This window comes from Falco peregrinus, chromosome 14 (assembly GCF_023634155.1).
Source record: "Falco peregrinus isolate bFalPer1 chromosome 14, bFalPer1.pri, whole genome shotgun sequence".
Classification (NCBI taxonomy): domain Eukaryota; kingdom Metazoa; phylum Chordata; class Aves; order Falconiformes; family Falconidae; genus Falco; species Falco peregrinus.
The window spans coordinates 15,676,664-15,700,728 of NC_073734.1; the positions used below are offsets into that span (position 1 = coordinate 15,676,664).

The 24,065-nt window shown below is 38.0% G+C and overlaps 1 protein-coding gene across 6 annotated transcripts in view; it reads right to left on the bottom strand.

Annotated features, from left to right (window-relative positions):
- The window catches only part of ZNF536 (zinc finger protein 536), a 353,196-nt gene that overhangs the window by 129,468 nt on the left and 199,663 nt on the right, over positions 1-24,065 (bottom strand). For all 6 annotated transcript variants that reach the window (XM_055819039.1, XM_027783931.2, XM_027783940.2 and 3 more), the window contains one exon: positions 7,895-8,047. In XM_055819039.1, coding sequence (XP_055675014.1) covers positions 7,895-8,047 — 153 coding nt within the window. The remainder of the gene's footprint in view (positions 1-7,894; positions 8,048-24,065) is intronic.

The following is a 24,065-nucleotide window of genomic DNA, read 5'->3' on the forward strand; positions in this document are numbered from 1 at the left end:
CCAGGACTCTACCAGCAACTGCAATAGTATATGTCCAAAGAATACTACAGGGGACAAGAGAAGCAGGCTATGATTCTTGTTAGAAGACAACCTGTTTGTATCTCATACTTTGAGGAAAGGTTTCAGAGAATTCATCCTAGTGTAATGACTACCCTGATAACATTGCCAAAAGCAGTGTCTGGATGAGTTATTTAACACTTAATATCAGTTCACATAAATTAACGTTGCCATGTAGGAGTGAGGAAACATGACTTTTTCAAAATAATTTTCTGCATTTCATACCCAAGAGTCATTTTTCATTGTTCGCAAAGGCAATGACCATCCTGATCTTGCTGATTCTCTGGTCCTGTTTGCATCCCTGCAAACCTTTTCACAACGGAGTAGAAAGAGAGAATATTCCAGTGTGCATAAGTGAAAAAGAAAAAAAAAAATCTTATAGAGAATAACTTATGTGGGCAACATAATCACTGTTCTGATCTATCTGCTGCTCTGGTTTACAAGACACAAAACATCTCACAAGAACGATTTTGTATCAGGACAGAGTAAAATAATAAAAATCCAGTGCTTCTTGTAAAATCTACACAAAAGCTTGGTAGATAACTGGAAACAGACATGTTGCCCAGCAGAAACAGGTCTGTTTGTAGGTCGTTTAAACAATATAGATGTATAATCTATGCAAGCTATCACCAATCCTGCTCCCAACACAATCTGACCATACTAGTCATAGGTATTGTATCTATGGGCTGGGCAAGGAGACCACAGCTAGCTTATAAATGGATCTACAAATTTTAAGGCCAGAAGGGACAATTATGATCATCTATTCTGATCTGCTGTATGGCACAGGCCAAAGACTCTCACAGAAATAATTCCTGTGTCAAATCACAACTACAATTTGAAACAAAACTTACTTGTTTGTTTAAACATATTCTGTTTCAACAACAGCAATAACCCACCATGTCCCTAGGTAAACTGTTTGACTTAAGTATTTTCTCTACTCAGAATATGAGTCTCATTTCTGACTTGAATTTGTCCAGTCTGCTTCCTACTACCGAGCACTGGTACATTTTCCCTGCTAGATGAAACTGGTTTGTTTTTTTCAATAAAAATATCTAATCCCTAAGGAGGGTACTTGCAGATGGCAAACGAGTCACCTCTTCACCTCCTCTCACTCTTGAGTAGAATACCCTTCCCAATTTTTCAATGTCCTTTTAAATTATGGGTACCCACTAAAGCTTTGATGAAATTTCAACTTGATATCAATCTTATACACTCGAAGACTATGTTTACATCCACAGCTATAGCAATCAACTAAGAGCTCATATTCTGTTGCTTCTCTACCATAATCCTAGCGCCAGTTCATCAATGCCTCCAGTATTTGTTCCTTTATATTTTGCTTATTTAAAATTTAAATTTAAATTTTAAATAAATTTTAAATTTTAAAAAAATAAAAATAAAAAAATATTGTCAAAAAGAGTCTGCTTAACTGACTAATCAGTGTCCCCCTGATTTTCAGCATCTTACCATTTTTGGCCATTGATAAGTTTTATCAACAGTGATTTCATATACTCCTTCAAATAATGCTGAAATACCACATAGGTGGAGCTGGAAGCACTGCTGTGGCGCTGCCAGTTTTTGTGCTACTTCATCTCTGTACATTGTTTTTCTTGTTGGGGGAGACTGTCGCATAGAACAAGGTACTTTCACAAGCCTTGAGAGAAAGTCAGAAACTTGATAAAACTTATGTTCATAAAATAAAATTGGATTAACTGTACTACCAATTCTTAATTTGTTAACAAATTCCTCCCTTAATTTTACACAAAACTTTTGTCAGGGTAGTCCATTTATAATTTCAAGGTCTTTGTATCCTTTCTTTTTTGAAATCCTAGACTAGCCAGAGCTTTTTTACTACTATGAGTGCTCTGCAACTTACTCTGTGTTCCAAGATCTGTTTTTTTATATGAACTTTAATGATTTGGAGAGCTCTTCAGCCAGGGTTTTTAAGACTTTATCTATGTTATCCAGTCTCATTCATTCTAAAAAATCTTAAAATGTAGTGGGCTACAGTATAACAGCCTCATTACTTAATGGCAGAACTATATCGTTGGAAAATACTTACAAAACCCAGCTAGCTTCTTCCTGAGAACAGACGAGTATTTAGTCTCTATACTGTGACTGATAATTTCTTATCCATTCTTGTCCAGTATTAGCAAGCTACCAATCGTTAAACCTGCCAGATCTACAGAATTTTCCTCTGTTCTCTATAACCCTAATAGCCACATATGTATTTTTACTATTACTTTTAGCATCCCTTAGCAAATCTACGTAGTTCTTAAGTATCTATTTATATTTAGTGCTGTGGGCTTCTTTATTCATTTTTCATACTTAAGATGCAGCTACTTAAAAATCTGTACTGCACCTTACACTCCCCTTCCCCACTGAATGCCCCCGCCTCCTTTCTAAATAAGATTTCTTAAGGAATGTGTTTGTGGCATATGCCCTGCTGCTCCTTGCAGTGCTGCTTCTCAGTACAGCGAGGGCTGTGCATCAGTACAAGAACCCCAACATCTAACGCTCTGGCAGCCAGTACTGGGGGTTTGAAAGTCACTCAGGGACAATATGAGTTGCAATTTGATCCTATACATTTCTAAACAAGCTATAGTTTTCTTTCATGCAAAGCAAATGAAATCAAACATCTTATAATGCCAGAGAATACTGCTTAATGAAAATATTGAAAACATTTTCCAGCATTTTTTATTTTACCATTGAAACAGTTATTGATAACCTATTTTATCCATTGTGCAGTAGATATTTTAGAAATGAATTGCTGTATGGTTTAATTAGTTCATTATTATGCCTATTCTTACACGGTAATTTCTTTTATCATTCTAATCATTCACTTCACACTTTTTAAACCAAATGGAGTATCAAAGGTTCTGTAGGATTATTTTTGGATCCTGCACATGTTTCACCACACAATTAATCTGTTTGTCAGAAATACTAGTTAACTTCTTCTCTTTACTACTTCCCTTTACCAGTAATTTTTCTCTACTATATAAGATGACACTACCCCTGCCCTGTAGAAAGACAGACTTTTGATGCCTGCGACTTAGTTTATTAAAGATTTTTCAATTGTGTACTAGGCATTACAATAAAATATTTTAATTTTTATAAAGTTTTATAATTGAATATTTTCCTTTATTTATATCTCATCTGCAATATTTATTTAGTCTTTTTACATGTCTTTACTTAGTTAAAACGCAGAGAGAGAAATATGGTTGTTACTTTGCAGGGAAGATTCAGTACATTAATATAAACTGTACACTAATTCCCCCAAAGCATATATATATGTTGTAAACCTGAAGACTTTTTACACAGCTGCTTATTGCTAAACAGTGCCTTGTCCAGAAGGGGACAATCTGTGTCTCTAATTGCTGTCACTGAAGCTGAGATTCATTATGTGACTTTCCCATTAAAATGTGAGCATTAATTTGTATAATGAAATATCACCCACTGCAGTGTTCATTAGCCATGCCCTACTGTATACTGCACATTGTTAGCTACCTAGAAACTGTAGTTAATTTCACTAATGGATATTTCCCTACTTAGTGTTTGGTAGGAAATTTATACTGTAACATTACCTCTTAAACTTTTAAGGAAATTTAAATTCAATCAATTATTTTCAACAAAAGTTTGGGATGTCATTAAGACAAGAGAAAAGGCATGCTGTACAATGTTAAGGATGGGAAATCTGGAGAAATCTAGAGAAATGGAAAGTCCTTTTAGTTCATCTTCGAAATGTAAGAATAAAGGATGTTCAATACCAAAATTGTCTCCTCTTGAAGCACACATACCCATTTTCCTTAATTATTCATATTGCTCATCCCACTACAAGCGCCTTCAGAGAATGGCAACAGGCAGTCTTTTTTTAGGAAGAAAATGTGAATTGGATTCATTTAAAACAGCACCATTTTTACTGTATTTCATCAGTTCGCCTAAGCAAGTTTTAAAATTGGGTAGTCGCATTTCCAAGGGAAGATGCAGGGACACTGTAAATGTATATAATACATCTAATGCATGTAAGGTGTGTGTCATACATATCGTAACGCTCTCGGCCAACAGACACAGCCCTGCCAAGTTTTTTATTCCTATCCTTCTCTTTCTCAGGTTTCTTGTTTAGCACAACCCAAACCTTCTTCAGGGCTCTACTTTGCTCATGCACATTAATCTTTGCTCATTACTCAAGGGATTTAACTGTGCCAATCATACTGGGAATATACCTGAGCACTTCATGACCACACAAACACAAACTGGTCTACATCTGCAGTAGCTTCTACGTGCTAGTACAACGTGCAAAGAGGTGATAGAGCTAATCTGAAACTGGCCCTTACAAAATGGGTCACTTGTCAAAGGTAGAACACAAGAAATTTTAATTTTTTACAACTAACTGTCCCTGTGCAGTCCAAAGATCTAGGCATGTATAGTAAAAACCACACCCATTTATTTGATTTCAGTGGGAATTCAGAGGGCTCAGGACCATAAAGAAGATGCTCAGCTCCCCGAAGGAAGGAACCTTAACTTGCTGCCCCCAGAGGGGAAAAATGGACACTCTGGAAGCATGTGCATATGGCACATTGTGAGTCACGGACACTTGGATGGTTTTATTTTTCACAATGTCTGAGCATCTTTAAGCCTTCTGTGTTATAACTTTCTCAGCTGTATTATGTACTAATTTATAACCAGGAAGCTGAATCGCAAAGTGGCCAAAGCACCCACATGTCTACCCCACTTTACTGGTGCATATACACGCTTTGTCCTTGTTTCTGCATCTCTCCACACAGCAAGTCAGTGTGAGTTCTGTAGTTCTGTGCGAGTTGAAGTAGGTGGTTCTGAAGAAGCAGGACCATACAGCCCATCTTTGCTCGTTGGTCCACATAACGAAGTCACCTAGGAGAGCTACAAGAGTTCTGTCTGTCCTCTCTAAGCCTCGAGGCTCTGAAGCATTTTGCCCTGAGAGCCCTCCCTCTTTTCTCTCAGGGTCTGTCTCGTCCTTCAACTGTTTTTAGAGCAAGAAAGAGGAGAAACTGATTTCACATAATTATGCCCTTTTCTTCTTATCATACGGGAACAATCAGAAATCATATCTTACTATCGTCCCCTTAAAGCTCTTCCTGGCTGAATATCGTTGAATTAGATAAGAAGAAAAATCCTCTACAATTGGGTGTTGGGACACAACTGAGCGTGCTAAATAAAACCTTGATGTATTTTTTTTTTCCCTTCAGAAGCTTATTATGTGATAGGAAAACACACAGAAACTGAGACTCAGTGTGGAGAAGGTTGCAACCATGAAATATCCAACAGAAATAAGAAGCAACCCAAGCCACTAGCTAATTCTTCTAACACAGAGCACAGCTTCCTCCTCTTGTGGGGGATTAAACGGCTTTTCTAGCTTTTTTGGGCCAATTGCCACAGAAGCACCTCCTGGCTGGATCATGCTTTGGGTCTTGTCTTGGCATGCGTACCCAACCAACCTACTCGTGTGCCTCCAAACACACAGATGTTCGAAGGAACCTGACTTCTGCTGAACTGCTTGAGCTCATCTCTAACAAACAGGTGCTGTGAGAACAAGAACCGTAATTGAGTTAATGTAGTGGAGAAACACAGTAAAGTGTTTTTTATCAGTCAGTTATATGATCCAGGCATATAATAAAGACAGAGTGTGACATAAAAGGCAGGAAACTGTCCTTGGTAAGTATGAGCTAACCAATATTTGTTTAATAACTGGTATCTATTACATCATTTCCATTTACTGCAAAGCAACTTAATTTTTATTTAATAACTCTAGTAATTTGCCAATTTACATTTTTATAATATTTATTCGGATTATTTCCAATATGTAAATCATTGTTCCATTTAAACATACTCTTGTCATTATTTACAAATGTTTTGTTCTTAACCTATTAACCTAATGGAAATTGATCTTTTATCTATTTTAAAATTATAATGATTTTTTAATATATTGCAAATGTGGTTTTTACATTCTGTTATTTTACATTGTTATTTTATACATATCTTTTTTTTCTTGTTTTAATTTTGTTTAGTCAATTCTAATATGCAAGTTTTATGGAATATTTCCATTGCAATTAATTTACTTTCCATTAGTTCTAAGCCACAAATACCAAATCTGTAATCACTGCCACCTTTAAAACAAGAACAAAATGACCACAACGTAATAGAGCAAAAGGGAGATGGGTACCCTCAGGTTATTTTAAAGAATTTTTCTTTGCACCTCCAATAGTAAAAATGTCAAACTGTTTAAACCTCATAGTTACAAGATTATTTTCCAATAATATAACTGCTATTTTTTACTTTTACTACATGAGAGAGCACACAAATAGGGCTTCCACCATGTTTCTTCCTTTTTTATTTTTCCCTCCCAAAGTCCAACACAATAAAAAGACTATTCCTGTCCTAAATGGCCTGCAATCCAATCAGAGAAAATTACATTAGGGTGCCAAATTTTAAAATTCAGATCAAACCAGTGTGGTATACTCCTACTCCACAATCGAAAGAAAGAAGAATAAAAATACAATGAACAAACTTTCCCATCTCAACAATGAATTTTTTTTCTTTAAATAATTTTTAGCCTTCATTTTCAATTTTTCAAAATCAGGCCTCACATTTGCAGGCCCAACATTCAGTATTAAATCTGTGCAAGCACACAGGAAAAACATTACTGCTGATTTGGGGAAGGGGCGGGGGGGAATTCTGATTATCTGGTACTTCAGTAAAATACAAATTAAAAGTGAAGTTTTTCAAGTGGGAGGTACCACTGGAAAATACTTCTTCATGCAATTTATTTTACTTACTGATTTGAAAAGTAGCAGTAAAATTCTGAAATTAATGAAAAATGGTCTAAAAAGAAAATGACTCCACAATTGCGGTGCCCTCTGTGTCTGTTTCCAAAGAGAAGTACCCTAAATCTCTAGTGTTGCATACTCTCCCAAAGCCTAGTATGATACCTAAGACTTGGAAGAAAACTGTATGTGTATCTGCCACATTCTGAATTTCCCATGATGTCAACAGGACCTGAGGATATCAACACTGTATGTCAGATTTTAATTATGGACAAAGTCTTCTTAAACATCTGCTGTGTCTGTACATGAACCTTACCATGCAGATATGTACTTTTAAGCAAACAAGGTATTACAATTTAATTGGAGTGGTTATAGTATACTAATATTGAGAGCCGTCCACCCGGTGAGTGACATGCCAAAATAAAGTGAGAATCCAGCCCAGCAGTAAGTCTCTGTAGGGTAGAAATGCTGTGATTGTTACCAAAATAAAACATGGGAAAGTTTACTATGGTGCAAAACATGGTACATTTTACTGCTTACAAGTACTAAGTTGGGTGAGTTCTAGTGGGGGGGGGGGGGGGGGGGGGGAAGCAGATCCATGAAGCTGATGTACCCATATGAACAGTGAGAGGTTAAAAATGAGCATGCTAAATGGAACAAAAATAGTAACTCTGAGAAAAACATCCAGAATCCCTAAGCAGATGCTAAGGAAAGCCTTTGAAGCAGTTAGTATAACTAAGTCTGAAACCAATAGGCTTATGCCTATTGAAGGACAAGGGTAATTGAAGGAAACAGTGATGAAGCAGGGAAGGAGACAGAAATAACCTCAACTGGGAAAAGATGATTCTATTAAAGTGGTCTTTATCCAACAACACATTCCTTGTGCTTTTATTTAAGACTGTCATATATCTTTCTCAAAAGACTTCCTCCAACTAATGAGTCCAAATCTACACTGGGAATTAAGGCTCCCAGCCACATATTATGTTAACCCCACACACACGGCATGTGTCGACAGTGCTCCACTCACTTGTTCCTCTCACCTGTATGTATTCTCAAGTGGACCTTTAAGTGATGTGATGTTCTGAAAGTTTTTCCACAATATGGGCAGTCTTTCATGGCAGAACCAAGGCTCCTGTCTCTCAGTAAAGCTGGCTGCTGGACTCCTACAGATCTCCCAGCATCTTCTCCAATGTCTGCAACAAAGAAATGTTCTCACATCACTTCAGCACATGTCAGAAGTTGTTCTCACTAAAACTGCTAACACAACACAAAGTTAAACATGTCAATACTACACCTGTCTATTTCATTCTTTAAATCTGACAGAATGCTGACAATTCATGTATTTTCTTGTTATTGTCTTAAATTATTTCATCTTTCCTATCATCATTTTAAGCAGCATATGGTACCTTTATATTGAACTGAATTATACAAGAAAAGAAACAGCTGTGTCAGCAGCTGGTTTGATTTCTTCTTTTGCTTAGTTCCTATTAATTTTTCCTCAAAAAGTTTTAGATTGTTGTTTTGTTGAAACTGTTTAATTTATAAGTAGTGTGAGAATCTGTATGCTTTTAGAGAGAAAAAGTTTGCATCAGTATATTAAAACAACAGAATTGCAGTGACAGGGGGGTCCAACAGCAGTGCCAATGTCTACACACAAAGCTCATCAACTTCCTTCTGCAACATTTCAGCAGCTGACTTACAACACACGACCTAGTGAGTGACCTAATATCATGGGAAGGGCAATGAAAAAAATTGGTCAGATGAGGGGGAATTCCTTCTCCCTCTCATCTGCAGCTCCTGAGTTTTCTCCTTCAGTGTTCACAGCTACATCAATTCTTTGCATCGTAGTACAATGGGTAAAACTCCAGGACACCTCTTCTCTCTCCTAATATAAAGAAGCAGTCATTCTCAGCCATCTTGAATAAGCTGCTATTACCCAAGCAGGCTATGAACAAAATAACTTACAAAAGACTGACATAAAAATTGCAAAAATATAGGGCATTTTTAAAATGTCATTATTCAAACCACACAAGACTCATCTGTCATCCTGTATTTACAAGGTCATGTAATATCACATATATGTATCGATTCATGATTTCACCAAAAATTATCATGGTGAATGTTGAAATTCTGAACCAGTTTTACACTGCTGGCACACCACAGAGGTGAAATACACACGGACACATCACCACACCCCCACACAAGAGCTGAGCTATCTGGGTTATTCTGAGGTGGGGAGCACAGAGTTAAAATCTGCATGCAGAGTCTTGATTATTTCAACCATAAACTACTGACTAAAAATGTTCTGTCTTTACCCATTTGGTATGTAACTAAAAGCTGTCAGGAAACATAGTGCAGTCTACACAGTATTGCCTTTTAAATGGAAGTGATGGGACATAAGAAAGACTTAAACATTTGGCTAATGAAAACTATCCACACAGTAGCAGAGACCCAAATACCACACTTCTGGAAAAGGCAACTCTAACAGGCATTTCATTATTTATTATAAAATGGTCCCTCTAAACTGTTCTGCTTAAATCTGAAAGAAAGGGATGAGAGACTGAGTAAAAAAAAATAAAATTAAAGATACTTATCTTAATCATGTATGTAATCAAGCTACTGCTAGTTTTCAAAAGGCAAAATCTGACAGTTTTCACATCACCTTCTTGTTTAACATTTTCTGATTGTACTTAGACTGCAGAGTTAAAGTACAATATTTAAGTTAGAAAGCTAGTAACTGTCATTGTGAATTATTCACAAGTATGTAAAGTAACATACTGTAGGAATTTATTTTGTCTTTAGAAGTCCAGGAAAACATATATAGGTGCTAGTCTATAATCCCAATCTCCCTAAAGAGTTCTCCTTTTTTTTCTCCTTAAAAGTTGTATATAACCATGTCTTAAGCTGCTTTAGAAAGAAATTAATTCCTAAGTGCAAAAAGATTTTTTCTGAAGTGCAAAACACAGAATGCATGATGATAAACTGCAGGATTTTATTTTGCTTTTCAATAAATACTATATGAGCATTATAGATAAATATATAGATAAAGCTAATAAGCCACTCAGGAGGAATTTACCGAATAAGTCTACTAGTTATGTTTTGCTATATGTCACTCTAAATGATGGCCTGTTATCCATTTGCCTTTTATCTTTCTATCTAGAATATGTGTGGCCCAATAAAAAAAGAATAAATTTGTAAGATAAACAGCTCGCTTTGCAGATTTAAGAGTCTAATTTTCACTTTACACAAAATTGAATTTTTTGCAAGGCAGCGAGACGATGGAGTTTACTCTAGCACTAATCCCTCTGAAAAAGCAAACCGAAAACAACAATGAAGCAAAGAAAGATGTGGGTGGTCTGAAGAGTTTTCTTTTAGATTTAAGTAGACATACAGTAGATAGCTCCAAAGGCTTTGCTCCAACAGAGGCCTTACCTTGAAGAATTTTTCTTCCCACAGTGAAAGCATTCCTAAGACTTTAAAGCTGGGCTAAGGGGTTTTCTTTTGAATTCCTCTGCCTACAAAGCCCACCGAAGCGCTGGAGGCCATCGCTACCTGAATGAGCAGCTTTACATCCAAGTTCTTTTATTTCCAACAATGAAAAGATATGTTCAAGGCTGCCGACTCTCCCCATCAAACACTACCCCAACTTCTTACTAGGGCCCCATTTTGGCAAATTGTACCTATTTGTCAAGGCACTTAAGTTTAAAAATGTGCTTAACTTTAAAACGCATGTAAGTCTCGCTGACTCTGCTACCAAGGGGTTTTTTATACTGAGTCTTTCAAAGCAATCTATGGAAAGGCAATGCGGGAAAAGTAACACAGAGCAAGGAGAAGAGACCAGCAAGGAAAAAGCTAAGCAGCAAACTGGTGAAAACGGACTACGCCAACAACAGTGTATGTGGGGAATGAAAAATCTTCAGCTCTACCAATAACCGTGTATTTCACACCTCTGATGTCCCCTTCCTCCTGTTACTGACCCCCCCTTCTAAGTAGATACTCTCAGTACTGTTAAATTGTGCAAAACTGTAGTAAAATTTTACAGACCTGCAGAACTAGGATTAGCCCCAGCAAATTCATTTAATGTATGATTTACTTGGGATTTGAGCTATGGTTTTGGGGCTGCTCGGTTCCAAGGATAAAAGATCAGGAAGGAAAGAGAACAGTTACTTATCTTAGAGCCATTGCGGTTCACTGAGTTATGTGGTCTACATGATGTGCACTCGATGCATGTGAGATTAGACTGCTTTTTTCACTATCTACTTCCATTATAGGTAGGTCTATGTCCTGAATGTCTTCCTGCCCATCCCTACCTTTCCTGATTTGAGTGCAGGAAATAATAGAGCAGAGCATAAAATATTGTATAGATGTACATGCCAGATGTAAGTCATCTGAGCCTTGTCTCTGAACTTACTTTCGCTGAGCTTTCCTTTCAATTTGAAAGCATCTGTTCACAGTAAACGTCATGGACAGAAGTGCATAACACAACATTCAGTTCTACACATGAAACCGGTCTTTGTGTCAGTGTAAGTAGAAGGCAACAGCTGTGAGACCTCCAGCAGCTACGTATGCTGTACCTGCTGGGCGGGCAGACACTGCTCCGCGGTGCTGGACACAGAGGAACTCAGCCATGAAGCAGCTTCTGGGGTGGTATGACAGACACACCTCTTGTGTACCGTGCCTCAGCTACTCTTGGTAAGTGACTGTGCGCATGTCCTCATGGGACAAATGCAAGGAAAGAAAGTTCACTTTAAGATCCATATCAGAAGATGGCAATTAGCTGCATAACCAAAGAGCTAATGTGAGCAAAATGTGAGCAAATCTATTTGCCACACAGACTGAAATTAAAATTAAGCAATCCATAGGATCAGTATTTGAAGGACTAGCCCTACTTCATTCAGATAGATGGCTGCTTCTCAGGAGAGGAGAGATAAAAAGCCACCACTCCCCTCCTAGCATGGAGATGACCCATGCCGTGCTGCAGACTGCTCTCACGTCCCCTCAGCACCTGGAAAAGAAATTTCCACAGAGCCAGATAATCCCAATAAACAGTTTTGAGCCAGGAGCACTTTTACAGTGGCAGGTTAAAAGAAAGCCAGAAACACACCAGTGAATCCTTTTTTACAGCAGATACCTTACTAGGTGTCAGAAATTATCTACGCAGAAGTGAGCCATTGCCATGGCTGGCAGTGCCCTCAGCGCACAGATAGACGTTACAGAGGCATGATGCCCAATTCAGGGGATATTTCTACAAAGGAGAACACAAACTTAGGTGGATATTGAATGTGTGTACCCAAAGCAGAAGCTATCTAGCCAGTCACATGAAGAGGAAAAGAAAAATAATTATTTGAAATTTCCATATGTGCTCTGTATGACTGGTCTACCTGTCTGGGACGAGCATACACACATCTAGAAAAGAATTAATTGCTTTTGTAAAAAGAAACCTGTTTCAGTTGGTTAGGTAGCAGCATTGACTTCAGTCATGTCGGCAGCCAAATCTTCAAAGGAGCATCTACATACATGTCCCATAAAATTTACTAGAGTATTTATTTTTCCACGTATGTGAAAGTGCAGGAATTCACAAAGAGGTACTTTCACATTCAAAGCAGCTAAATTGCAGTCCCCATGCAGACTAAATTATCAATGAGGTCAGCTGGAATTTGTCAACACAAGGATTGCCAAACTAGCCAAAACAGGCAATCACATGGGAAAGGTAATCAATTCACAAAATAGATAATCACACAAACATACTTTTCAGACATTGTTAAAGATCTCTTTGAAAACTACATAATCCCAGTTTGAATCCTGAAATACTCAAAATATTTGTAGTCCTTTAGAACTGCCTGTAAAAGTTAATGAAACATGGTGCAACAAGAAGTGGTAGTGACTATGGTTATTTTTTTGATGATCTATAAACAACTCAGATTAGCCCATTTTATAGCAGGAAAAATTATATCCTGAATCTAATGTTAAGAAGGGAATTAGAAGATATTTAGTGTGTTAATCCTGTCACTGCTTTTACCTTTATGCAAGTATGACTGGACTCAGCCACGTTGTTTCCTGGGAAGCAGTACAAGATAGGCAAAGTTAAACATGCTTTACCTTCCTTGCCTATTCCTTTGAGAAAGCTTTAATAATACTGAAAATAGTGGAAAATAGGAATATAATTAGGGATATAACTAACCATTTTCTTCTAGCTACCTGAAGTAGCTTCAATTACCGTGCTTCCATGTAAATGAAAACAGAATCTGGCCCAGCGCTCATAATTTGAAATTAGAATCCTATTAGCAGATGTCAGTACATTTTTTTGCTGGTGAAGTTCATGGCTTACAATGAAAGAGTCTAATATTACTAAATATTACAGTTATATTTTAGGCCTCCGGAAAGAGTTACGAATGTCTTCGGTCAGGAACAACTTGCTGTCTCTATTGTTTCATCAAGGATTTAGGTTTTATAATGACCATATATGGGAATCTTAAACTGTTAATATGGATTGGCAGAGAATTTGTTTAAACAGAGAGCTATTTTAGAAGAGAATTGGAAAGCAGGCCTACTAGTGAGAAAGCAGCATTCACATTGTTTGTATTATTAGAAATAAAGATTATACCAAAGGTTCCACTGGTAAATAAAAAGATACCATTTCTGACGTCAGACTTCCCACTTAGCCCTCTGAACCACCCAGGCACACAGAAGGCACAAACTGTCCTGCCTCTGCTACCAATCAGTGCATTACCAGATTTAAATTTAAAATAGAATCTAAATTAAACTGGAGTAAAATACCCATACCCATTTATATGAGGTAAGATTTAGAAGTGGGCAAACGGCAGCCATAGCCGATACCTTGGACTACAGGGGAGCTATCTAGGCGTTATTTCAAGCACAAGAGAAAGGGAGCCAAAATATTCTAAGCATAATAACTGGTAGGTCGCAGAACTGGGGGCAGCGCACACACTTTAAGCCCATACCTGGAGCACATTACACACTTGAAGAGTGGTGTTTTTCACACCTCATGGGTGCAAAACCCTTTTGCACGACAATACTGCACGTATGAAAACGTTGGTTATATCTTAATGCTTTTCACCATGGCACACATTCTGAGAAACATGCAAGAGGCTGTATATACAGCATGCAAAGAGACATCAATAGACACTTAACCAAAATTAAGCTTGTGTTTATCACAAAATGTTTATCTTCTTTTTTTCATTTTAATCAAATTCCCTACAGAGTTTTTGTGTTGGAGCTCTTAGCAGTCCTACTTTTCAAATTGTTCTAAAACTTTAAAACCTTTTAAGATAATCAAATTTCAAGCACAGCTTCTGAGGACATCATTTCAGCTGCCTGATTTGTTTGAAGAAACATGTGACCAAAAGACACAGAAAATCAGATGTAGTACATAAAAAACCAGGGTTGGTTACTTGCCATTAACTTACAGAGCTCAGTTTGAACTGAAAACTAAGCATATTGGGGGGAAAATGATTTTTTGGAGAGAACATTTTTTGAATTAGACCTTTTTAACTGTATCTTTAAAAAAAAAAAAAAAAAAAAAGAACAAAAGAAGACATCTTAAGCACCTTACAATATCTTTCATTTAACAGTTGGCAGAAGGAAACTCCCAGATGAACATTGCCCTGTGTCTTTCTCTTTAACCAGCTGAGTGATCCAAGCTTTTAATAAAGCTGTTCCAATTATTGTAAAAGTCATCTAGTACCTTATAGCCACAAATATTGACAGTTTATTGCACAACGCATTCATGACATTTGAAGGTCACATCATACATAATACATACACTTTTATAAAAGTGTCTGGAACAAAGAGATACATGATCAGCAATTACATCTTACCATTTGAGGGTATGATTTTATATTTATTTAAAGTGAAATACAATATGAAATGCAAATTGTTAATAAAACACAAAATAGTTCATTTTCGGTATTTATTGTTTTATTAATCAGCAATACTGAGTTCAGTTGTACAAAAACAACTGAATGTGGTCCATGCACCAAGAAGACTACAGTTAAACATCATTATCCTCCAAACCACCACACACGGTCTTAGCTCAGCATGAGAAGAAAGTAAGCTTAAAACTTTAATCTCACTACTGTATATCTCTCCAGCCTACTGAATTCAATGAAACTTCCACACTTACATCTGAATCAGGACCGTAGCATATTACTGAAATACTAGTTTTGATAAAATGGAATCAAAATGAAACTGGAAGGCATGCTGAAGATCTTTTATGCACATGCAGGCCTATCAAACTTCTTCATCCTCTTCCAGTGCTCATGACTTTTAAGGCCACTCTAAAAACACACAGACATGCACAAATGGTATAATTAAAAGGTGTAAGCTGCAATTTATACGGTCAGACCTGTGCACAGTCCTTCAATGAATTCAACAAACATTAGAAATACACAGAGCATGGCCCTTGACAGTGCTTGTCTTTGGTTAAACAGCCTTCATTTTATGGTAGCACCACTAGATCCTGGAACCACCAGCTACCTAACGAGACCTGAGCTTGCAGCAAATTTCCACATAGATAACGACACCATTCCCTCTAACACCATTTTTGCTTGTTTGTTTCAAAATCCTGCTATCTTCTTTCCTAAGGTCTTCACATGCAAGACACTTCTACCATCCAACTCCCTTCACCGGCTTTTCAGTTCCGCTACTCCAAAACCATGGCTTTGAAACCCCACTTCCTTAACTTGACTGTATATAGATCAAAGCACTCCAGATCCCAAATCACTGGGTTTGCCAGATTAAGTCTATGAAACTCCACTGGACTTGTCTAATCTTTCCACAAGAAAAGTGGATGCTTTGGGAGAAGATGTACTTTGTCATTTGTCAGAACGATGGGTCTCTTTGCTATCTTGAATGTAATGCTAGTTACTTTCAGTGATGAGCTTCTGCTTGTTCTTGCTTTCTTCGGAAGCACACATCAGAGCTGCCATGACAACTCATTGTACTTCTCTGTCCAGAATATGTATCTTTGCAAGCAAAGCAGGTACTCTTTCCATCAGCAGTGCTGGACTTAAGTACATACACATGGATCTTTCATTGGTATTTTGCCAATGTTCTTTGTCATCTAACCTCAAAATTTACTCTGGTGTTCATTTATACTTCTGATAGCAATGTTAACTCCCAAACCTTCCATACAACATACTTTCATACATGGTTTTCTCCTTTTCTTAAAACAAGCTTAGAATATTCTGGATTTTTAGTATATGTTTACGCCAACAGCATTCTGTGATTCTCATGTACGCCTGTCTCACTAGTTTTCTTACCCAAACCCTTGACTCACCTGTGTTAGCTTTGATCCTGACACCCACATTTGAAACAGACACTTGGTTACTGACCAGAGAGGACGAGGTCTTTGCTCACTTCATACAGATTGTTTACTGCTTTTGGAGAAAATTCCAGTGGGGAATCTAAGCAGAGAAGCTATCCAACTGGACCATCTTTTGGATTTGTATGTGCTATTTGTAGGCAGGTGTTCAGGTACCAGATGGCCTCAAAGCCCATACTACTCAGGTTATAGCAGCTTCTACAGACTGTCTGCGTTATATTCCCATCTCTGAGATTTGCAGAGTGGCTACATGGAGCTTGATAAACACTTTTACCTAGCATTGCTCTCCTGATGCCAAGGCTAGATCAGATATCCAATTTGGGAGAGTTGCCTTACAGTCCCTCTTTAATTAAGTACTCCTGATCTCCCACTCCTGGGATGGATTGCTACTGCTGATTAAGCTCCAGAAGTAAGGATCTGTGGAGGCAATTTCATGAGGGAGAAAATGAAGTTGCTAGCTAATCAGCTAAAATAACCATTAACTGGACTTCTGTGAATGAATATATTGCCACCTTCTTGCTTCCATACTTACCTTGTTTCTTCCACATGTTAGCATCTCTACATACCCATAAACCAAACAGGTAAGGCGTACTTCATTGTGACCTCTATCTTGTTGCTAAAATACACGTGGCACAAACAGAACCATTTGGTACAGTGTACACGCTACACTATGAAGAAGATCCAAGACATTGTCAGTAAACTATAGGAAAGATGGTGAATGTGGGTGGAAGAGGCTGGTATTGAACCTATTTTCCCTAGGTTCTCCCCATGTGCCTGACAATGCAGTCTGTGAGATTTTAAAAGGCATAAATTAACACCCAACTCCACATAGTTTTCAAAATCGATTAATATATTTTAAAATCTTTTGAGCACTTGTATGGAAATATTTAATAACTACACTAGCCAAGTTTCATCCTGAGTTCCTGGGCTTAAACAAATCCAGAAAACAAACAGATCATTTTTTCAAGTCACTAACAGAGGCTTGCCTACATTATAAGTAGCTCTCAGAGCATCAGGTACCATTGGAGAAATTTTTGCATACTATTGATTAGGAAAAGGCCTTTTCATTATTATTATTTTATCACAGGGTAGCAAAATCAGCATAGAAGTGCCGGTAGGAGGTCATCAGATTTTATAAAAATTCATTCTAATAATATAAATGATTTAAAATGTCACAGGAACATCTTTCCATAGATGCCTGTAAGAAAGAAACCAACAACAGACCCAGACACATAAAAAAACTGTGCAGGTAGCTAAATTACTAATTTCACCCTCAACAAAATGAGAAAGAATTAAAGACTCATTCCATTTACAGATTACTGATTACAGAGTGCTGACAGTGTCCAAAATGCGAGTAACGTCAAGGTGTGTGTTACAACATTTGGACTATGGTAATATAGACTTCTCCAGTATCTGCATTTTCTTACTTTTTAATTTCCAGTGCTGCCTTCACACTAAATAAATGCTTTGACCTAATACAAATACCTCTGTAAATAACTTTTTTCCCATTTAACTTCTTTGGTACTTGCCACTTCAATACAATTTCCAACTTCTTTCCCCATTTCACAAAAAAATGAGCTGTACTTCAAGAAATACTTATGACAAACTCTGAATCTATTTTACTAGCACCCTTTTTCTATAAATAAAATATGTTAATTACATGAGTTTTGCTATAACAGAAAAATACGTATTAAAGTAATTACTTGCAAACTTGAGAAGGGATCCCTTTACTGTTCGCTCCCCCCCCCCCCCCCCCCCCCCCCCCCCCCGCCCCTTATAGGTTTAACAATGTATTGTGGGCATACTGAGACCACAATGTCTTTAAACGTGATATTATATGAATGGATTCATTAACTGTTTTATACTAATGACGTATCTCAGAAAATACATTAATAGGTCAACGTGTATCCATGTTTTGTAAAATAGCCTTGAAGTACACTGATACTGTAACATGCTATTTGTGTGCTATAAAAATATGAAATGCTGTGTACGGAGCTGATATATTAATAATCCGGTTTTCCTTTTCTACTATGAAAATATAAAATTTTTCATCTGAACTATCCTGGTAGAAACAAACAAAAAAAAACCCCACCAAAAAAAAAAAAAAAAAAGAGAAAAATACTGTTTTGAATGCTCTTCTCTGATTTAGCTGAGCTTGTGGCAATAACTGGTTTAGGCATAGGCTTCAGTATGCTGGAATGATCCTGAAACTAATTTTGCATGTGTTGGAGTTGGACTGTGGCCATGCACGTCAGTATGCTGGAACAGAGTTATCTAAATCCTGAGCCTTATTTTACATGTGCTGGTGTTGGACTGTGGCCCTGCAATCTTTTAGGTCTCCATCTGTAGCTATCAAAGCCAGGGTGTGCCCAGCCACTCGCTACTGTTCACTGCTTTCCTTCCACGGGAAAGCTACAGGCTCGCAAGCACCCTCCCGCAAATTGGTGCGACTGGAGGCTCTTCAGAGTCCTGGCAGGTCTCATCAAAACCTTCCTCTAAAGCCTCTTTGCTGCCATGGTCGGCCTTTTGCAGCACATCCCACTTCCTATATCAATATAATCTTAGACAGTTATCAAGCCCCACATCAGTGACAAGAAATACCAACCTCTCTCACACACGTTCCCTCAGATTCAGTGAGTTATTTCCTCTTTCCGTACCAGGTAAAACAGCCCACTAATTTTTAAGTAAGCTATGGAGACCACAGCTCCAGGACTGATGGAAAGCTGCTCTGAGTTTCCCAGCCTGACAGGGCTCTCCCTGCGACCATCGGCCAAAGGGGTTTGAAGCCCCAACAGTCTATTCAGAAGCTAGCAATTGGTTTCTTCTGGGGAAGGGGGCAAGAAAAGATCAGGTACTCAGAAGCCACATTCCTCCAAAAATACATGAAACGCTGGCTATACACAAATCTGGAACACCAACACAGAGGCAGTGATAGGGACTAAGCAAAGCAAAGGTAGTTGTACAAAGTACTTCTCACACCCCAGAGATGAACTGATAGCCTCGAGGGACCTACAGACTGCTGGTAACACGGTGCGAAGTTTTTGCATGCCTTCTTCCACTTGCTTACAGCTCCTCCACATTAATCCACCAGCAAATACGTATTTTAACCCATCAGGAGCATCTACAAAATCAGGAGATAATCTGGACTAAATTATTTGCAAGCACATTTCTCTACCAGAAATTAATAACGTTTTGTCTCTACAGAGCCTACTAAACTGAGGAAACCACGTCACACTAAGGTCAAGGACAGACATTCACATGAAGATCAGGCATTCATCTGTGACTGGACAGACAAGTTGGCTCACTGTCTGCCTCGGAGACAGAGGAGGACTTATTTTAGAAGAAGGAGGGTTGTTCCATCTCTTAACTTATTAGCAATGCACTTTCTTCAAAATCCAACAGTAAAAGAAATTCAAAACCCAGGTAGTCTGCATGCACGGAAGCACCTTTTGTTTAATAAATAATTCAACCATGTATTCCTTTTTAATTTAAAAACGGTCTGACTGAACAGTCAACAGAGTGTACTAAAGTTGGCAAAACACAGTGTTGAAAAATTTAAAAGTGTATTCAAGGCCATATTCATTTGCTTCACTTCTCATAGAGTGAAGAGACAGGCTGTGCTGAAGTTCTAGCTTTTTGGTTATCTCTTAAATTATACACATATTCACATGATGAGCACTTGATTTTGAAAGCTGCTCTGCCCTGGAATTAGTCTGTCTCTCTTTCCGTTACCAGCACAGCAGCCCCTGCTCCTTCACCTCATGAACATCATCTGAAACTCAGCCAAAAAGTTCTCATGAGCTCCTCTGTTGTGCCTGTGTGGGCCAGACTTAACTATCGACCATCTTGGAAAACAGAAATACTGTAAAACATTCTGGAAATATCCAGCTCATCATCAGAATGAAGGTCCCATATACTAATAAGCATATGGTAAGGTACAGAACACATCTGGCTCCAAAAATCTGCAGATAATGATGCAGTGAAATCCATCCTGGAACTGAATTTGTAACACACTATTGCAAATGCACACAAATACTTGGAATTCGTTGAGTGCATTTGGTACTGACTGATCCTCTTGAAGACAGTCAAAAGAATATAGCACTATCCTAAGTATGAATTCACAGGTTGAGTTTCTGTAAAACAGAATTCTTAGCAGTAAGCAGCTGAGGATAAGAAGGAAAAAAGCAAATAGAGTCAACTCTTACATTTAGCTTTCTGCACCACAATGTTTAAAAGAAATTCTTGAATTTCAGAGCAGACAGCAAGGAAAAAGTAATGCTGTGGTGAAACCTTCTTACGTCAGATTCCTGGAGATCTTCTTATTCCCCCACATATCCCAAAGCAGCAGCAGGTACTTAATGCCTTCCCAAGAAAGGCCAACCTTTGCCCCCACTCTGCTGAGTGTCTGATTCCCATCACTGTGAATGGCTTACAGTGTTTTGCACCCTTTCTGATCAGCATCAGAACCGACTGGCTCTGCAGCTATCACGCAACATCCACCAACATGAAATTACCAGCTTGATGATGCTCACATGACATGAAATGCCGACAGAAGGAAATCTTATCTCAGAACAGTGAGATATGCAGGAAAGGTCTTTACAGGGGAGGAGAATAGGGGCAACCTAATCCTTACAAAGTAACACTGACTTTAAAGAAAATGACTCAGCAATAACATATCTTTCAAACTGGGCATACTTATTTAAAACAAATCTCCTTAGAGCCACAGGATGACAGACATGAGTCACATTTGGAAGCGGCAGAAGTTTCACACATACATCTTGAATTATTTCACAGCATATGGAAGACGACCAGCTTTTCACCAAATATTCACTATTCTAAACAGTAGTAAAATAACCTGCAATATACAGGATGAAAACACTAACCAGACCAGATAAACACTTTATATGGATATATACACACATATATAGATATATAACATATATATAAATTATATACGTATATAACTTTCAACACCTTGTGCTGTTGTGACAAAACAGACTATAAATTATATGTGCGGAATAAAACTCTGAATCTGACAAAATCTGAACAAATGCTCAGGATAACTATAGAGATTGCTTAGACCCAAACTCCTACCATGAATTTGTAACACACTATTGCAAATGCACACAAGTCAGAGAGTCTTAAGATTCTAATTTTGGCCAAGCCCTAGCTTACATTGAGACACTTTGCAGTAAGTACCATCCCAGTGAACAGACCAGTTTAAACCCTGAGAATGCAGGCTACTGCATTTGTGGAGACACATGTTTCCATGCCTTTTCAGGATGGTGCTAGTGGGAGCCACTCCAATAGCCTGGCAAGCCCACGCAGAATTTGGTGCATAACAAACTGGCTTGCAACCGATTACATTTGAAAGCTGTCTACAGTGGGACTGGCCAACCTAACAAGGTAAAGTATGGGGTTGAGAAAAGGTGAATGGCAGTATAAACTGACTGAAATAATTTCAACAATTTTACTAGTAGTGGCCTTTTTCTGGCTATGGATTCTGCGCTAGCTCACTACAGATATGTGACTAGTCACAAGGGTCATACCTGCTTGTTTTCAAAAAGCGATCCTGTTGACTACTAGGCAGTGGAGTTTGCTGATACATGCTGAAACATTTTAATGTTTGGTGGGCGACCAAAATCTGTTACCGCTTAACAGCCAAAAACTCTATACTGCTATCACACCAAGTTTTATCATACAACCGTAGGATACTAGCATTGTGTATTTAAAATAAACCATGATGGGAAGAGGCAGCTTGGGAAAGGCAGCTCAGATACTAGACAGGACGCTGACGAGTCCTGCCGATCAGTAGAATTGCATTCCAGAAAAGAATTTCTGGACAGACCATCATCTGCAGTACTGCTCTGGTGAGTGCCGATCACCAAACAACAGTGTGCTTTCTCCTCCCTATTCCAGGGCTCTTTTCAGTTAATATTTGTTTTAGTTACACTGAATCACTGCTCATCTACTAAGATATGATTTGATTAGGGTTTTTTAAGAAATTCCTTTCTTCTTGGATACACTTTTACCACCGTTTTTTGAAGTATGAGAATAAACACACAGCCTGTATGATGGCAATTTCCATTCATAGTTTGACAACTAAATGTTGCAATGTTGGTTGAAACTCCTACCTCTTATTGTCAATTTTTCTTTAGGGAAAAACAACCCAGAAACATATTCTGTCATCTATTTGAAAAGATACAGATATAATCCACCTATGATGATTGCAATTTTTGGAATTAAGACTGTGATCCAAAACAGTACTATGATCTACATTTTAACCACTGCTATTACAATAAATGAAACCAAACGCAGTGATTCTCCACACATTTATCTTTGTTCTGATAATGCTTTGCAAGAGTTCTGGCTGAGAATGCTTTACATTAGTAAGCATTATCGAAAATATTCTCTGAAAAATATGCACCATATTTTTCATAGTCATCATCGTAGTCAAAGCAGAATTATCGATAGGAGATGGTATGCATGCAGATCTTTTGCTTTTCATCTGTGGTGCAGAAGTTGCTAGCCATCAAATGTTTTAAGTGTCTGAGGGTCTTCTGATGGCAGACAACCAGCAACATAAGACCATAACTGTAGACATAAGGCGTAGCTGACTGTCAACATCATAAGCACACACATTGCCTCTGGCATTATCAGGGAGTTTGGTCAGTATGGTCATTTGAGGCAGCACAGGCAAAACGCCCTTTCCCACCAGCACAGGGTGTATTAGGGACATGGCTGAAGCACGCTGGCAGCATGGGAACTGATGTCAGTCATGCTGGATTCCTCCAAGGAACAACCCCCTTCTCATCCTCTACAAGGGTACTGTACATCACCAGCAGTTTTAGTGATTTCGGTCTGTCTGCACTCTAACACATGCAAAAGGCACTGAAGCTTTCTCTCAAAACAGATTTTCATTAGCTTGCACTATCAGGCCCTCCCCTATGCAAAAACAGAAGGAAGTTTTGCAGAAATTTGATGAAGAATTCTCTTACTCAACAAATTTGCTGCATTTTTAGTACTCTTAACTATGGGTTACTCTGGTCAAACTGGCAATCTGGTCACACTGAGGAACGAAAATCTCTAAGGGTCATGTTTTCACTTAAAAGTTAGAGAGAACTCCTCAGAAATATTTTTCTGGATTTTCCCTCTAATACCCGAGTTAGAACGTAGTTGTAGCAAAAAACTTTCAACAAGGTGAAACAGGTTTGGTGTTAAAATCCCATTATATGTAGTTCAGGAACTGAACTGCCTTAGATTGCACCAAAAATACCCCTGACCGGACATTTTGATGTATTCTTTCAATTCATATTTGCATCCTTCATTTCTTCAACTACAGTAGTATCTCCAGCCATCCACAGGCCACTGTCCTTTTGAGTATCTGCCACCAATGGAGTTTTAGCACAGCGATAAAATGTGGTGCAATCCACTGTGAAACATGACAGAACCCAAAACTTACTCATCCCTCCAGGGTGTCAAAACGAAAATATTCTTCATAAACATAGGTGAAAACATTCAGAATCAGCAACATACCTCAATATTGTCAAGAACAGATATGCCTTAATTACAGTTAGAGATTTTTATCTTGAATGGAAAATTAATGGAACACAAAGAAAAATAAGAAAAAAGTCAATCATCAGTCCTAATTAAAGACAATCATGTTTCTTCCCATCCAGCTGAACTCTGGCAGAAACCTTTGGGGCATTTGCAGTCTCGGTGACACCACTCTAAACAATGAAATCTAAAGTTCAGAAGCTACATTTTGTGGCAATCCAAGTCCTCTCCAAATCTCTCTCCCAAAGTTCAAAAACTGGCCCTGCTAGATCACACCCAAATCATATGCTAAAAAGCATCAACCATTAATT